Genomic DNA, 17366 nt, shown 5'->3' with positions numbered 1-17366 from the left:
TGAGCCAAAGAAACAGAAGAGAGAGGATTACAATGGAGACCCACTGACAATGAATTAATTATATAAAACAGGAAAGCGTTGAAGCCCAGAGAACAAAAAGCAGTTGGCTCCTCATGGCTCAACCTTAGGCCAAACAGGACTTCCAATGAGAAAAGACCAGAAGACCATCGAACAGAGTTCCTGTGAGCTCTTAGCTACAGAAGGGGCTATGTGATTAAATATTCAATTCCCCCACAGCTGCTGGCTAGGAAACTTAAGGGGCTCAGTGTAGAAAAAGCCCCAGCCATGACAGAAGGAAGATACTAAAGGCAGGCATATCCACCCAAAAACCTGAGGTTACTTGAAAGTCAGGAGGATGCATTCTTACCGAGCGCTCTTATAGCCCATCCCTGTTCCAGAGGCAGTTTGCTAAGTTCTCAGGAAAGGGAGCTGTGACACTGGCATCTAATAACCAGTCACTGTTGCAGGAGGCTTGCCCTGACCTCTAAGATGCTCCACCCTCACTGAACCATGGAAAAGCCCAGCCCTGTGGACAAAGGCCAGTCACAGAGAAGCTGCTCCTCCAGGGCCTACACATTGGGATGATCAAGAGTGTGATAACCAGCCAGGGGTGTGGCTTAGTGGTAGAGCACCTACCTATGAACCAAGAGGTCATGGTTTGATTCCTGATTAGGGCACACATATTAGGGTTAAGAGCTTGAGCCCCAGTGTGGGGCATGTAGGAAGCGGCCAAACAATGATTCTTTTATCTCTTCCATCTCTCTCCCTCTCTGAATTAAAATAAAATTTGTGTGATGACCTGGTGAAAAGAACAAGACTCATGAACTAAAAGAGGTAGCATGGCCAGTGGGAATAGGGAACCAAGACAAGTGCGTGAACCTGATGATGCTAAAGGACAGAGGTGTGCCTCTCAAATTCAAAATTTTTTAAATGGAATGTCATCTGTTAAGTGTCAAAGAGGCCAGTATTATTATTTTTTTTAATATATTTTATTGATTTTTTAGAGAGGAAGGGAGATAGCTAGAAACATCGATGAGAGAGAAACATCGACCAACTGCCTCTTGCACACCCCCTACTGGGGATGTGCCCACAACCAATGTACATGCCCTTGACCAGAATCGAACCTGGGACCTTTTAGTCCGCAGACCGTCGCTCTACCACTGAGCCAAACCGGTTTCGGCAAAGAGGCCATTATATAATAAATCTCAACTTCTATCTTTTTTTCTCACCTGAGGATATATTTTTCCCTGACTCTAGAGAGTAAGGGAGAGGAAGAAACATTGATGTGAGAAACACTGATGAGTTGTCTCCCGCACACACTTGACCAGGGATCCAATCAGCTACCTGGTTATGTGCCTTGACTGGGAATCAAACCTGTGAACCTTCAGTGCATGGGACAATACTCTAACAACCTGAGCCACAGTGGCCAGAGCTAACTTCTATCTTATCAAGGGTTGTTCTTTGGCAGTAGGCGACTTAGTGTTAATTCCAGATGAAAATCCTTAATTGCTCTTTTGAGAAACCCTTCAATGGAAGCTAGAAAAGTACCGCTACTTATTTCGGGGGTGAGAGTAAGGGAAACTAGTGTTGGGACCACTGTGCCACCTGAAGGCACTCGTAGGTGCTGGAGTCTGACTTCCTCACTTTGATAGAGCCTATAGCTAGGATCTCAGCAATGAACAGGAAACACTTGGCTAAGAATGCTCAGGAGAAAAGGGCCTAGAAGGGCCTGAACCTGTACCTTCAGAGCATTAGGCGGGAGGGGAGGAATGAAGGGGGAAGGGGAGAAGGGTGGTTGGGACGTGGAATAAGAATGCAGGGATATAGCAGCTCTGTTCACTTCCTCTGAGAGATTCTCAGAAGCTCTATTTTGTTTGAAGATAGACTCAGGCAAAGGGAAGGGAAACTACCATTTATTGAGCGCCTACTGTACACGTGGGGCCTTGTGCAAGGAGTTTTCATCTACAACATTCCATTTAATCCTCACACCAACCTTGTGAGGTAGGTATTGTCCTCATTTTTATCAAGTGAGGAATATGAGGCTCAGAAAAGCTAGGTGGCTTGTCCAAGTCATACTACTAGTTACTGACAGAGCTGGGCCTGAGTACTGAGACTCAGACTAAAACATTCCCTGCTCTCTCCAACCGCCCCTTAGGAGGAAGGAGGGAGCGAGAGCAGCAGCAGCAATTCTTAATGCTTCCCACAGCGAGAACCCAGATGGTCACCATGAGGAGGAGCCTGTGCTTTTCCACAGACCCTCCCCTCTGTACCTGGGGAAGATGCAGTCAGTTGAAGAGATAAAGCATAAATATAAAAATAAATAGAAGGGACAAGTCCCCCAGCAGCAAGGACATGCAGCATCCATGCTGTGGGAAGGTTGCTGTGACATTCACAGCTGCTGTGGGAGGAGGCACATGGGCCCTGTGGGGAAACTGGGACAGTGGCTGCCAGAGGCTGGAGTGGGTGGGCTAACAGGCCTGTTCTGGGTCGCACAGATTTTAGAACAAAACGTCTGGAGCAGGCAGCAGCCGTGGACAGTCACCATCATCCTCCATCTGCTCATTTTACCGGTGTTTGTGATCCAAGAGGGATTCAAAATCGGGGGAACATACAAGTTTGTGCTTTACGTGTCCTAGGACGGTCATGTCCCCCGTCCTACTGTCTCCAAGGCCCACGGACACCAGCTCCTGCCATCGACAGAGAAGGCAATGAGAACCAAAACCACATAGCCCATCCATCAGTCCTGATTTTAATGTGATAATCCCAAGAACCCTTCTCCCTCATTTAGCACCGGTTCGCAACATCCTCAACCTCTTAAAGGGTCTCTGCCCTTGAACCTATGGGCTCTCACCTGCAGGAAAGAGCAGGCGGTTCCCATGGTTACATCCAGAGTCACCTTGCCCAGGAGGAGCTGTACCTTTCCTGACTTGCGGATGAGCAGCTTGCCAACCTGACCCTCTGTCAGGTCAGCCAGGGTACAAGCATTCTCTGCCAGCCTGGCTTCCTGTGAAGAGAATCAGGGTATGGAGATGGGGGAAGGAGCAGTTCCCCCATCCTTCATGAGGGAACCCTTCCCCAAAGAAAGGCATCAGCAGCAGAGGTTAGCATAAGCTCCTCCAAAAGGGCCTTTTCCTAAGGCTGCTTGCACTGGTAAAAAAAAAAAAAAAAAAAAAAAAAAAAATCCACAAAACAAAACAAAATCACCCACAGCCAACAAGTAAATGTTAACTGCTGAAACTCGGTAATGGCACATGAGGGTTTATGTTCTCTCCTGTACACGTTCAAGTATTTCATTGTAGCAAGTAAACACACATATAATTGAGGTTGAGGTACAAAGCCCCAAGCTTCTTATGGGGAGAAAAGAACAAATACATGATGTCTTTGCAATTCAGCTTGGGTGGCCCACCCCTGCTTCACCCTACAGGTCGCTGCTTCCCTCTCTGACCGATCCCCCCACATTTCCACCCAGCTCATTCCTGAGCATACCCGGTCTTTCTCCTGCTTCACGACCACCATCTGTCCATCCTCACTCTGCACCTCTGTCTTGATAGGCTTGATGTCCTGAGTTGGCGGCTGGCCGGGGAGTGTGTCTGGCAGCTGGAGGAACAGCAGCTCTTCCTCCTGCGTAAGGCTCAGCTCCCTGAGCAGCTCTGCCACAGACACGTCCTTCGGGAGGCCCGGGGTCTTTCTGGCTGCTCTGGGAGGAGCCTTCATCTTGACCTCCTCCTCCTCATCTCGTGGCTCCTCTTTTACTGTCCAAAGTAACACAAATGGAAGGGCTATCAAGTGGCCACCCTCTGAGCCATCTCATTGTACCCATCCCTTCACCCCCAAATGCTCCAGAGAAACACTAGCTGTGAAGAGGGATCCAGGAATTGTGTGACTTATCTAATAAGGGGAATCTGTGGCTAGGCCCACCGGTCCCTATCAGCATGAACCTTCTGAGAGTGAGACTTGAGTGTCTTTGTTCAGGCCATGTAATTTTACAGCTGGAACGGGAGAGGACCTGCTTATTAGCAGCAGTCCGGGAGGCCCAGGGTGGGGACTGGGGGCCAGGTTGAAAACAACTAAATACACAGAAAAGGAGACGAGATGTTAACTGACACCGAGTACCTTTCACAGCAGGCACATCCACCTCCATGTCCTCTTCCTTGGGGCCAGCCAGCCAAGGTTTGACATCTGGTTCTTCGTTCTCTTCCTTAAACAACCACCCGGAGTGAGCCAGAGGCAGCTGTACAGGCATGTTCCGAGTGTCATTCCTCAGCCCAGGGTCATCGATGAACTGCCAAAGAAGAGTCAGCGGTTGACATGGCCTGGCCAGCAGATACACATGCTGGGATTGCAGCCCACGTTAGCCCCTTTCTAACTGAAGATTCCTCTGCTCGCCAGGCTTCCAGGACATCAGAGAGCAAGTCTCCCTCCAACCCTGACTCCACAGGCCTTCTCCACTGCCATGAAGAAGGCCCATCTTCCTCCCCCCTCTCCTGCCCTCAGCCTGCTGGTACCTACATCATCCTTCTCCAGCATGCGCAGGATCTGTTTTGTTTCTTCATCTGTCTCCCTCTTCTCTTTTTTGATGTTGATGATATGAGAGGGCCCCATGTCCGACACATCCACTGTCTTATCCCAGTTCCCTGTGGGAAATCATCCAGTTCACCAGGGGGAAGGAAGAGGCCAACAGCTAGGAAAACTAAAGTGGGAACAGGAGAATCCCGCTGCCCTCGCCCTTCTCTCAGGCAGTCTGAACTGAAATCCATTGATCCCCCTCCTCCCGGAAGCTTTCGTACCCTTTTTCTTCATCATTTCAGCTGGGCCCTGCTCAAAGATGGAATGGGACTGGATCACTTCTGGTCGACCCCGGCCCCGTCCATGACCCTCTCGCTGTCGGTCTCTATCCCTTTCACGCTTCTCCTTCTTAATGGTCACTTCTTCCTTGGGTCTGCAAAAGAGAATGGATTAAGGGAAACTACTCACTTACCCTTTCTGGGAGAACTGGTCTTAATTCTCCCACCTATCTCCACCCCACCTGAGCCAGAAACTACATCAGGAGACACAGAACCCGATCCTAAGTCTAACACTTTTCATTTCCTTGATGTGCAGAGTCCTTTCAGTTTGTTTTGCTTTATCTTCTTGTTTGAGGGTATGTATTGAAACTACAACTCAAAAGTTGACTTACAGAGACTGCCCCAAAATGTAAAAATTTTTTGTATTCATTGAAAACAGAAGGCTGTGATGTAAAAGAAACTTAAGGGAAAACTTAATACACCTTTGTCTAAACCAGTGGCTCTCAACTCTGGCTGTAAAAGATAATCACTCTGGCCGAAACCGGTTTGGTTCAGTGGACAGAGCGTCAGCCTGTGGGCTGAAAGGTCCCAGGTTCGATTCCGGTCAAGGGTATGTACCTTAATTGCAGGCACATCCCCAGTAGGGGCTGTGCAAGAGGCAGCTGATCGATGATTCTCTCTAATCGATGTTTCTAACTCTCTATCCCTCTCTCTTCCTCTCTGTAAAAATCAATAAAATATATATATTTTTAAATCACTGTTTCATTGCAAACAAATGACATCACAATTTCTGGGAAGGCCTCCCAGGCCTCTGAATTTTTTTTTTTTTTTTAAAGCTTGCACATTAGAATCAGCTGGGAGCCAGTTGAAAACAACTAAATACACAAATTTAAATTTCTGTACCACATACCTAGTTATTTCCCAAAAGGCTCAAATTAGAGCAAGTAAATAAGGGGTGAGTATTCAGAAGACCTAGCTACTTACTCTTCCTTGATCTTCCGACTGATGATATTTGGGGTGAAGGTTTTCTGAAAGTGAAATACAGGGGTCACTGATTTGGTAATTTCTGATCCCAAAGCACTGAAGAAAAGAAAAAAAATCCCAAAGGGAACCTTCTGTGGACCAAAACCACTATGGCTCTCTCGTACATTCCACACTGTTGTCGGAGATTTACAGAGAAAGACACGTGCTTGAGAAAGATGCTTGCACAGAACTGCCAAGTCATGGTGGCAGCAGAGCGACACACTAAGGGGCACCAAGACCCACTTAGACTAGCAGCTTCAGTTCTCCCCTCTGAAAGGAGAACCTCGGGACTTCTAAACGCAAAGGAACTGATCTAACCTCACCTCTTTATTGTCTTAAAATTGCCTCAGAGAGCGGGCAGTACCAGGGGAAAGAGATCAAATAGGAAAGACAGATGTGCCACGACTCACAAACAGAAGGCAGGTTAGACTGCCAACAGAATTTACCTGGGCAAACTTAAATCTTAAAAAATGAATAAATAAATAAATAAATAAAAAGTATAGCTGCTTTATGCTTGTTATCGCCCCACTCCCTACTTCAGGGCTGTGGTCATAAACACAATGGGAGAGGACACAGCGCTTCTAACGCCACGCCTGGTATCCATTCTACTCCAGACCAGAAATGCGCACACTGGGGTCCAGGGCAAAGTCAGACGCTGTCCAGCTGCAGGGAACACTGATGCCTGCGTAACTCTCATGGGCTTCTTAAAGGTGTCCACACACACACAAAAAGTAAACAAACACTGTTGCTTTTAAACGAATTAGACTTCTCTCCAACTTCAGCCGTCTCTGAGAACCAGGTGAAAAGCTTGAATCCAGCATCTAGCTTTAAGGTAGGACGGGCTCCCCAACATGTGCGGGCACAGGTCTGGGCACGAGAGTCATTAAGGCCCAACACCAAGCCCAGCACACGGTAGGCCCTCCATGAACATCAGGTGTACCACAGGAGCCTGGAATTCAAGGTAATCGGGTACCTTCTTGACTCCCCCGAGGGTGAGATCCCTGGAGCGGATGGAGGGAAGGCGGCCGGGGGTGAGGTGTGGCGCCGGCCGCTGTCCGATAAGCCCCCGTGCGCCGGAGAGGAGGGCTCGGGGCGCGCCGGGGGCGCTGGGCTCGCCCGGGGCCTTCCCCCCCGACATGTTGCCTGGGAGAGAAGAGGGGAGAGAGACAACAACGTCAACGGTGGGGGGAGAGACACGCGGGACCCTGGGCTGAACCCCACCCACCTGGCCGCTCGCCCCCCCAGTCAGGGCGTCCCTCCTCCAGGTCCCAGCTCCTCCCCTCCCACGTGGCGACCCCTCGGACCCCCGCGGCCGCCGCCATGGGCGCGCCCTCCCCGCAGGCCTCGCGAGGCAGGGGCGCACCCCAGCGCACCCCGATTCCCACGCCGTGCGGGTCGCGACTTCAGCTCCGGTGCGGCCCGCAGCCGACCCCAGGTCTCGGAGCGAGGCGGAAGTCTGCGTGGCGGGGCCCGGGCGCCGCCATCTTGCCGCGCGGCGGAAGTGAGGTCAGTGGGCGGGGCCTGCCACCCTATTTATCCGGCGGCGCCCCGCTCGCCTCCGCCTTCTCTTCCCGGTTCTTCCCGGAGTCGGGAAAAGCTGGGTTGAGAGGGCGAAAAAGGAAGAGGGGACTGTGCCTGGTGACGCCTCAGGGTCTTGGCCTAGGGGCGGAGGGGCCGGAGGCGCCCAGCTCCGCGGGTGGAGGCCTGGGCGGCGCCGTCACGCAACGTGGGGCTCCTCCGCGGAGGACCGCGGGGCTCTGGGGTCGCGGCTCCGCATGGAGAGAGGGGCGCCCGGCAGAGACTGGGACCCGGACTCACAAGTCGGGAGCCCTGGCCGGCGGCGGGCTTGGTGATGACCTTGACATGGTCACTGCTCCTCAGGCAGCGACGTCGCCCTCGCTGGGGAGTCCTCTCCCTGGATTCCTGGCGGGGTCCTGGGCGAGGCTGCGGTGCACGCGGGAGCCGCTGCGCAGACCCTCCGAGCGCCTGCACAGGGCTCGGCGTCCAAGCCTGGAGCCTGGAAAACGAAGTTTGAGCTGCTGGAAGGGACGAATTGAAAGGACTCTTATTGTGCATTTGTAATTTAACATAAGAAAAGGTCCTTTACTGTTATTTCCCCCACCCCCCACCATGTAAAAACCATGCAACATTAGGGAAAGTGAGGAGAGGAAAGACATTTCACATGGAACACTATTGAAACCTTGGCAGTATATCCCGGACTCCCTCATATAGCCGTCAGATTGCACTACAGTTTTGAATCCTTCCTTTTCAAACATTTCTTTGTTGCTCTATCAAAAAAGTAACTCTCAGGTGGCTATGTCATGATTTGCCTATTTTCCTGCCTGGACACTTAGGTCGTTTCTTTTCCCTGTTGTAAACACGCTGTAGTGAACATCTAGTGCATTTAACGTTCTTCTTTTGGATTATATGCCTAGGACGAAATTTCTAGACTGATGATAACTGGCCAAATGATGTGCTTTTTTTCTTCAGTAATTTTTTTTTTTTTAATTTAGAGATAATTGTAGCCACACGTGCAGTTGTAATAAATAATGCAGGTATCTCAAGCACCCTTTTCTATTCCTGCCTGGTCAGGGCACACCCACGTGGGTTCCATCCCCACAGGGGTATATAGGAGGCAACCAATCCATGTTTCTTCCTCTCTCTCTCTCTCTCTCTCTCTCTCTCTCTCTCTCTCTCTCTCTCATCAATAAAAATATCCTTGGATGAGGATTTAAAAAGAAAGTAACACTGATACAATCAAAATACAAGACACTTCCATCACCATAAGGATCCCACCTTCCTCACTCCCACCCTCCCCTGGCAACCACTAATCTGTTCTCTATGTTTATATTTGTATTGTTTCAAAAGTGGAAATCATTAAAAAATGGAATCATACAATTATGTGACTTAAAAATTTTTTTTTTTACTGAGCATAATTCCCTGGAGATTATCTAAATTGTGTTTATCATTAATTTGTTCCTTTTAATGATGAGTATCCATGGTTGGTTTAACTGCACTTTGAAGGGCATGTGGGCTATTATGAGTAAAGCTGCTATGAACATACATGTACAGGTTTTTGTGTACACGTAAGTTTTCATTTCTCTGGGATTAATGCTCAAGAGTGCAATTGTTGGGTCATATGGTAGTTGTATGCTTAGTTTTCTAAGAAACAGCCAAACTGTTTTCTCAGGAGCTGTATCATTTTGAACATGCACATTTTATATTTCTTCACCCATATTGCTAAATTGCTTTTTTTTTTTTTTAAAGGGTTGTGCTATCATGAATCACCACTAAAAATGTATATGTATAGAGTATATAAGAATATATACGATATTTTCCCACACCCTTTTGAGTAGTGCTGTTAACGTTTTTGACAATTTAATAATATATTAACATGTGGTGGTTTCCAACCAGACTTTTTTCAACTTCTTCTCTTCTTACTGGTTTTATGATTACCAAACCTAACCAAAGAAAAGCTCTTCCTGTCCCCTGCAGAGCTTAGCTGCAGTGGCCTTAGCTTCTGGCCGGGACACTAGATGAAATTGCTTTGATTTCATTCTCTGGGCTTTGAGGTTCACCAACTTTTCAGCAGCTCCCTAATTTTGTTTTCTTACAAAGATACCTATTCATTGCAGAGAATTTGGGAATTTTTATTTATTTATTTTAAAAAATATATTTTATTGATTTTTTTACAGAGAGGAAGGGAGAGAGATAGAGAGCTAGAAACGTCAATGAGAGAGAAACATCGACCAGCTGCCTCCTGCACACCCCCCACCGGGGGTGTGCCCGCAACCAAGGTACATGCCTTTGACTGAATCGAACCTGGGACCCTTCAGTCCGCAGACCGACGCTCTACCACGGCGAATTTGGGAATTTTTAAAAAGCACCCAGAAGAAAATTAAAATCACTTATTAATATCCCATCAATTTGTTCTATTACTTGAAGTTGTTTTTCTATGGATATATAATAGATTTTTAAAAATTGAGGTATTTTGCATATAGTTCTGCAATCTCTTTTCTTTTAACAATATACTATAAACATTTTCTGAGTTATTAAATATGCTTCTAAATTAGGATTATTTAGTGACTAAATAGTACTCTACATTGTTGTCTTGTACCATAATCTAACCAACTTCCTTCCTGCAATGCTTTTTGGGTTTTCCTAGCATTTTTCACCTAAAAAGGACAAGAGGAGAGAAAACTTAAATTAAGTCTTCCACCTTTAACATTTTGGTTATAATAATAATTATTATTTCTCTTTAAGAAGATTCTTCATCCCTGGCCAGGTAGCTCAGTTGGTCAGTGTGGTCCTCATATGCCACGATTCTGGTCAAGGCACATACAAGAATCAACCAATGAATGTATAAATAAGTGGAACAACAAAGCAATGTTCCTCTCTCTCTCTCTCTCTCTCTCTCTCTCTTTTCTCTCTTTCTCCTCCTTCTCCTCCTCCTCCTCCTCCTCCTCCTCCTCCTCCTCCTCTTCCTCCTCCTCCTCCTCCTCCTTAAAATCAATACATTTTAAAAAGAAGATTCTTCAACCTTTCCTTTTATTAGATTAACTAGAGGTCCGGTGCACAGATTCATGCATGGGTGGGATCTCCATGGGTGTGGAGATCAGGCCCCAGCTTCTGCCCCCAGCTTCCCAACCCCACAGCCTCACCTGGGATCCTGCCTTAGCCTGGTGCAACCCCTCACCTGCTCCATCATCCTGTTTGTGGGGGATCCATTTGGGCCGGGCCCCCCACCCGGCTCCCTCAGCACCTGCCACTGCCACTGGTCACTGTCTGTGGAGAAAGCAGTGGGGCGATCAGGCCCTGGCTCACACCTGCCTTGGCCTGGCACTGCCCGCTCACCTGCTCCACCATCCTGCCATGGTCCCTCTCTCATTGGGGCCCATAGGGGCGGTAGTACCTCTACTGCGCCAGCTGCCAGCACCATGTCACTGATGCCTGCCATGTTCCGTGCCACCCCCTGGTCGAACTCCTGGTCTCCCAGTCGAATTCCTGGTCAAACAACCACCTAAGGGGGCAATTTGCATATTAGGCTTTTATTATATAGGATATACTTTCAGCACCATTCTTTTCTTTTTTTTTTTTACTTGTCTCAACACCTCCCTCTTCATTTTCTCCCAAAGAGCATCATTCTTTTATCTACCTCAAAAGAAACTTGCAAGTCATTACTAACTGAACCCTGTGTAATCACATCTGTGATTCTAACAGATCTTAATTTGTTTTTAATAACATTTATTGCATTTTATTTTATACTAGAGACCCGGTGGACGAAATTTATGCACTCAGGGGAGGGGGTCCCTCAGCCCGGCCTGTGCCCTCTGGCAGTCCGGGAGCCCTCGGGGGATGTCCAACTGATGGCTTAGGCCATCCACAGGGAGTGGGCCTACGCCATCATTAGCATTGCTGCAGAGGCAGGAGAGGCTCCCGCCACCACCGCTGTGCTTGCCAGCCAAGAGCCTGCCATCTGCCTGAGCAGCGCTCCCCATGTGGAAGCGCACTGACCACGAGGGGGCAGCTCCTGCATTGAACATCTGCCCCTTGGTGGTCAGTGCATGTCATAGCAACCAGCTGTTCTGCCATTCAGTTGATTTGCATATTATCCTTTTATTATGTAGGGTATTTCATAGTAAAGACAACCTAATTCTTTTCTGACGACTTAATGAAACTAAAAACCAAACTCTTATAAGAACAAATATAGTTTTCTGGGTCTAAGTGGCAAATGCTGGGGCCAGAGATCAAGCCCAAAACATAGTGTGTGTCCTGACCAGGAACCAAACCCAAGACCCTTCAGTGTATGGAACGATGTTCCAACCAACTGAGCCCCACCAGCCAGGCTTGTTCCTGTGAATTCCTGATGGGCGTTGCAAATACTAAATGAATAAGGAATTGTTTTGAATATGCATCAGTAGAGTAAGAGCAATGTATGGTATGAGGATGCTGTCCAAGTTCAAGCTATAACATGTTCTTTGTGAGTAATTTGTCCTAATTTGTTGCCATCATTTTGCAAGGCATTTATTTTCAGGTTCTTCCTCATCTTCTTGAGCTCTATATATTGAAGAGCTCCAGGACTCAGTTCTCAGAACTCTTCCCTTTTTTCTCTATACTTACCTCCCTTGGCAATGGTCCAGTTTCTCTGCTTCAAACCTTGTGTTTATCTCAGTCCGAAACTCTCAGAACTCCAGATGTGTGTCTCTGCCTATCCCACACCTCCACTTGATGTCTGTCCTCATCCAAACTTTTGAGTTTCCTCCTGGAACTACTCAAGAGTTCCCCATCTCAGTATATGACAACTCATTCCTCTAGTTAGTTCAAGTAAAAAGTCTCACAGTTATTCTTGACTCTCTCTTTCTCTCTTGTAATACATCTGATGTGTTGACTCTTCCATATATATATCCAGAATCTTACCACTTCTCCCCTTCACCAATATCCCATCTTGGTGTAAGCTACCTCTTTCTTTCTTTTCTTTTCTTTTCTTTTCTTTTCTTTTCTTTTCTTTTCTTTTCTTTTCTTTTCTTTTCTTTTCTCCCCCCCCCCCCCCTGTGATTATTGTAATAGCCTTCTAACTGGCCTTTCTGCTTCCACCTAGGTTGTCAACCTCAGTGTAGTCCCAACATATTTCACACCAGGTCAAGTCTCTGCTCTAAACTTTTCCTTTCAAAGTAAAAAACAGAGACTGTGGATTGGCCTACGCAGCTCTGCCTCATCTGTCTGTCCACCCACCTTCTCTCTGTCCTCAGCTCCTACCATGCTTCCCTCCCTCATGCTGCTCCAGCCACACTGGTCCTCTTTCTGTTTCTGGAACAATCTGACATCTTCTGCTTCGGGGCCTCTGTACCTGCTGCCTGGAGTGCTCTTCCCCCATATAATTCTCCATGGAGCCCTCCCTCCCTCCCTCCCTCCAGTCAGGGTTTTCGTTTTGTTTTGTTTTAATCCCAAAGTTACCTTCTCAGGGAGGCCTTCTCTCTTGACTCTATTTAAAATTGTACCCTCCCACTCCCCCAGGACAGTCCCTATCCCTATTCGCTGACTTATTTTTCTCTGTAGCACTTACCATCATCTAGTAGAGTTTGTTTTTATCTTTCTTGCTCTTCCCAGAAAGTAAGCCCCGAAAGAGCATGGGTTTGTTTGTTTTTCCTCCTCCCACTACAGTGTCCTCTTTGTCTGAAACAGTACCTGATACATAGAAAACACCCAATACATTTTTGTTGAATGAATGAAGGAATTCCAGCTTGTCATGAGACCGAGTCACAAGATGGACGTACATTAGAAAAAAGAAGGGTGGCTTGTTTCCAGGTGGACTGCAAGAGCAATGGAATGTTGGCACCGCTGATGTAAAAACCATCTTTGTGTTGTCTTTCCCTATGCCTTCTCTATGGGTTCTTTTGCATGCAGCTCTGTGGAGAGAGTAAGCGTGGCAGATACTGAGTGAGGGCTGGGGAGCCTTTCCAACATGGCGGCAGTTTGTGTATTCCGTATGTGTGTCTTCTCCCTGGCATCCTGCACGCAGGGCCCAGTGGTATTCCACGGGTCCTCTGTCATGCTATTCCACTTCGGGCATAACGTAGTGACTATCCCAGTACCATGGCTCAATATTGTTAATCCTTCTCCTTCTAATTTCACCTGCGATTCTTTGTCATTGTTCTTCATCTTCTTCCTTGAAGTTCCTTTTGCCCTTTCAGCATTTCACTGGTGACTCCTCTGTAGTTGATGCGAGAACCTTAAGTATAATTCAGCATCTTTCCATGTCTTAAAACTGTTCAATAGTTCCGTTTTCAGAAAGCTAAAAGAAAAAGAGTGTTATATTCTTAGGTGATTGAATGCTTGTGTCTAGTTTTTAGGATTACTTTAATGCTCTGTAGAAAGTTCAAAATAGGTGACTGCTGAGGGTTGTAGCAGGTCTAAAGAGAATTTCAAAAAGATAAAGTAAATAAGCACGGAGAAACTCACACGGTTCTTACAAACAGTCACTGCCCACTCCTGTCACTGTCAACACATGCAAATGAGCAAGGCGGTTTTTCTGGGCAGTCTGGATGTGTATGCATTCCTTGGCCCAGCAGATCTCCACACTGAGGTCAACCCTGAGGGAACTTACGCACACATTTTGAGTCTATAAAGTGCATAAACAATAGTAAGGCTGTGGGTTTGTTTGTTTTCACGTATAGCCTCATCTCTATTACGTCAGACTCTACATTTGCTCTGTGCCCTTCTACCACGAAGAATTGGCCTTTGTGCTCACACCTGAATTTAAATCTAATTTTACTTATGAACTGAGTCTCATTTCCTACCACCAACCTTTTTAAAGTATGGTTGATGGTTCCACCTCTCAGGGTTATGAGAATCGCATGCCTTGCACTGTGTTTTGGTGCTTAATAAATGCTCTTGTTATTATCATCACCATAGCTTAGCTAAATTACTTAATATGGAAACTTCCAAGCATGCACAAAAATGGAGAGAATAGCTTGTTGAATCTCAGAGTACCAGCTTCAACAGTTATCCACTCCTGCCAATCTTGTATCATCTATCCCTCCCCCCAGCCCCACACACACTCTCTCCTGGATTATTTTTAAACAAATCTCAGATTACCATGCTATTCATCCAAACTATTATAATATACTATATAATAAAGAGGTAATATGCAAATTGACTGTCATGCCCTCACACAAGATGGCTGCCCCCATGTGGTCACAAGATGGCCATCACAAGATGGCTAGCAGGGGAAGGCAGTTGTGGGTGATCAGGCCAGCAGGGGGTATTAGGCCTGCAGGGGAGGGCATTTGGGGGGACCAGGCCTTCAGGGGAGGGCAGTTAGGGGCAACCAGGCTGACAGGGAAGGGCAATTGGGGGTAACTGGGCTGTCAGGGGAGAGCAGTTGGGGGTGATTGGGCCAGCAGGGGAGTGGTTAAGGGGTGATCAGGCTGGCAGGCAGAAGCAGTTAGGGACAATTAGGAAGGCAGGCAGGCAAGCGGTTGGGAGCCAGCAGTCCCTGATTGTGAGAGGGATTCCAGATTGGAGAGGGTGCAGGCTGGGCTGAGGGACATCCCCCCCACAGTGCACGAATTTCATGCACCGGGCCTCTAGTGTAATAAAAAATTGTCATATCATAATATGATATAATCTGGAAGATATTCTTTAAAAACAATAACCATAAAATATCACCAGAGCTATAATTACTAAATATTGTCAAATATCCAGTTAGTATTACAATTTCCTAATTGTCCCATAGGGTTTTTTTTTTTTTTTTTTTTTTTTTGTGTGTGTGTGTGTGTGTTTTGTAACAGTTTGTTTAAATCAGTATTCAAATATGGTCCATATTATTTAATATTTTACTGGATATAGAATGAAGGCACAGGACAAGATTTTCCTATAAGTATGTTCATTGCAGTGTAATTTAGAATGGAGAAAAAGCAAGAGAACGTAATTACAAAAAAAAGATGTATGACCTTACAATGGAACGTAGTCAGCACCTGAAAATAGTACTGTAGAAAGACGGCAATGAACAGAAAAGGTCCTGGAAACTGAGAAAAGCAGGTTACAAGTCAGTATTTCTACTTTCTATTTTTGTTAATAACGTATATATCTCATCTGCCTGTATCTGAATGGTAAGGGCTCGAGCGACTTTAATTTTCTCTTAATTGTTAGAGCTAAACCTCATCTTTCTCCAGCGATCACGCACGACTTGTGTAATAAAAGGTTATTAAAGATAAAACTGCCACAGCAGAGCCTCTTGGCAGTGGTTTGGTTTCATGTGGAGGGAGTTATGTTTGGCACGCTATGCTTTCTCCCTACCATGTGTTTCCTCATGTGATCTGCCGAGCAGCCCTCTGAGGCAAGAAGAGGCAGAAACCTTGGGAGGGCCGTGCCTTCACCTGACGCCAGCACGCAGCTCTACAAAAGCGCCTTCAGAGGGCTATTGTTCACTGCCCGGGACACATGACCTCATGAGTTCTCTACATGCCATCCCGCCGAGGTAGGAGGCGGAGACGTGCAGGGACTGGCCTTCCTTTCATGGAGGAGGAAACTGAGGCGCGGGAGGCCTGACCTTTTCCTCACACCCCTCAGGTGGGTCGTAGGGACTGACGTGGGCCCAGCTGTCTGGTGCTGGCCATCACCCTGAGACTCTGTTTTGCATCGTTTCGGGGTTTCACCATCTCAGGGTAGGTTTGGCCCAGGGAGTGCTGAATCCCGCCTCATTGTGACATACCACACACCACATTGCATCCTGTGGTTGGGATCTGACCAAACTTGCTTGGGTTCTCCACACCCATCTCAGGTGGGATTGGCGCTTGCTTGTCTCTCTGCTTTCAGTGAACTATTCACTTTCTGTCCACTGTCACCTGCTCTAACCTTTGCTGCTGATGTCCACAGCCCCCGAGTCCCTCTCAGTGAGGGTTCCGCTTGCCCGGCTCAGGCCTCCTGTGGCTCTCTGAGGTCCTCACCAGGGCCTGCCCGCACAGTCTGCTGTCTCCTGACTGCCCTCCCCACCCCCACCACGCTCCTGCTTCCACAAGTCTCCACTTGGCTTGGCCCCACCTGTGCCCTGGAGCTGGTCCTGATTCCGCCTTCTCCGAATTCCTACCTGCACCCTGCAATTTAGTTGTCTCTTTCTTGTTTCCTAACCGTGCCTCTAAATGTCCATCTTTCTCCCCTCAACGACTGTGGGCTCCCGGCAGGCAGACACTCACTGATACGGCAATGATAACAGCTCTGGGCACTCCCTGAGTGCCAGGCCCAGACCCGGGTGATTCACATATCTATCTCATCCCGTGATGACAACAAACTTGTGTGATTACTCCACTTAACAGATGAAGACACTGAAGCTCTGCGAGGTTGGGTAACGTGTCCAGCGCCACCCAGCAAGAAAGTAATAGAGCAAGAATTTTAACCGTATCTGTCTGACTGCAGAGGCCATGCTTCTCCACACGGCACGCACTCACGGCTGGTTGCTTGGTTCAGATTCCCTTGTGTGTTCTTCACAGTGGCGTCCACAGGGTCCCCGCTTTCCACAGATTCTTATCGGTGGACAGTAAGTACTCTCTCTGGCCGCTGGGCTCAGGGCTTGGCTGCTCTGAGCCCAGATAGTTGGCTAGAATCTGAACACTCCCAGCTCTGCGCGTCCCTCCCATACCCACTTTCTTGCTTCTGCACACCTTCCACAAACCCCACACCTCTCTCTCTTGTCTCTCTCTGCCTAGCAGTCAGACTTTCCCCAGATCACAGGGTCCCGGGGCCTCTGTAAGATATCTCTGGATAGAGTTGGGAAGAAAATGGAGCTGTGGATTAGCCAAAGGCCCAGGGGAAAGAAACCAGACTAAGACCGGACACTGCTGCCTCCCCACCGCACCGCACCTCACCGCACCCCACCCCACCCCACACACTTACAGGGCTCCCAAACCGCATCAGAATCCTGCCCCTTCACAGCCACCCCCTCCCCCAGTCAGAATCTTTGCTTCAGGCTCCCAAGCCCTTGGGCTAAGCCCCACCCTCTCCCAGCATCCTAAAGTTTGGGGGCTGCATTCAACTGAGAGATTTGCAAGAAGAGGTGTGTTG

General features: G+C 47.8%; 1 protein-coding gene across 2 annotated transcripts; it reads right to left on the bottom strand.

Moving 5' to 3' along the window:
• Positions 1–1897: 1897 nt before the first annotated feature.
• POLR3D (RNA polymerase III subunit D) lies at positions 1898–7321 on the bottom strand. 2 transcript variants are annotated; one of them, XM_084883948.1, is made up of 9 exons: positions 7181–7321; positions 6781–6950; positions 5769–5812; positions 4788–4939; positions 4510–4634; positions 4114–4282; positions 3487–3752; positions 2852–3004; positions 1898–2687 (listed from the first exon to the last, which is right to left on the bottom strand). In XM_084883948.1, exons 2-9 carry the CDS (start codon positions 6943–6945, stop codon positions 2565–2567), a joined length of 1197 nt encoding a protein of 398 aa, XP_084740074.1. In that variant the 5' UTR covers positions 6946–6950; positions 7181–7321; the 3' UTR covers positions 1898–2564. The 2 variants fall into 2 exon arrangements, with proteins under 2 accessions (XP_084740074.1, XP_084740073.1); XM_084883947.1 differs by having other exon boundaries at positions 7171–7299.
• Positions 7322–17366: the final 10045 nt, after the last annotated feature.

This window comes from Pipistrellus hanaki, assembly GCF_964339955.1.
Source record: "Pipistrellus hanaki genome assembly, chromosome: 5".
NCBI classification, from domain to species: Eukaryota; Metazoa; Chordata; class Mammalia; order Chiroptera; family Vespertilionidae; genus Pipistrellus; species Pipistrellus hanaki.
The sequence above is the reverse complement of the archived record's forward strand: the minus strand, read 5'-3'. Positions and strand labels throughout refer to the sequence as shown.

Excerpts from the sequence above, each read along its gene's own strand:
- POLR3D (XM_084883948.1), bottom strand. The coding sequence starts at position 6,945 with ATGTCGGGGGGGAAGGCCCCGGGCGAGCCCAGCGCCCCCGGCGCGCCC. Across the intron at positions 5,813-6,780 it reads CCCTCGGGGGAGTCAAGAAG|AAAACCTTCACCCCAAATAT; the intron begins GTACCCGATTAC and ends TTTCACTTTCAG. Across the intron at positions 4,940-5,768 it reads AGTCGGAAGATCAAGGAAGA|ACCCAAGGAAGAAGTGACCA; the intron begins GTAAGTAGCTAG and ends TCTCTTTTGCAG.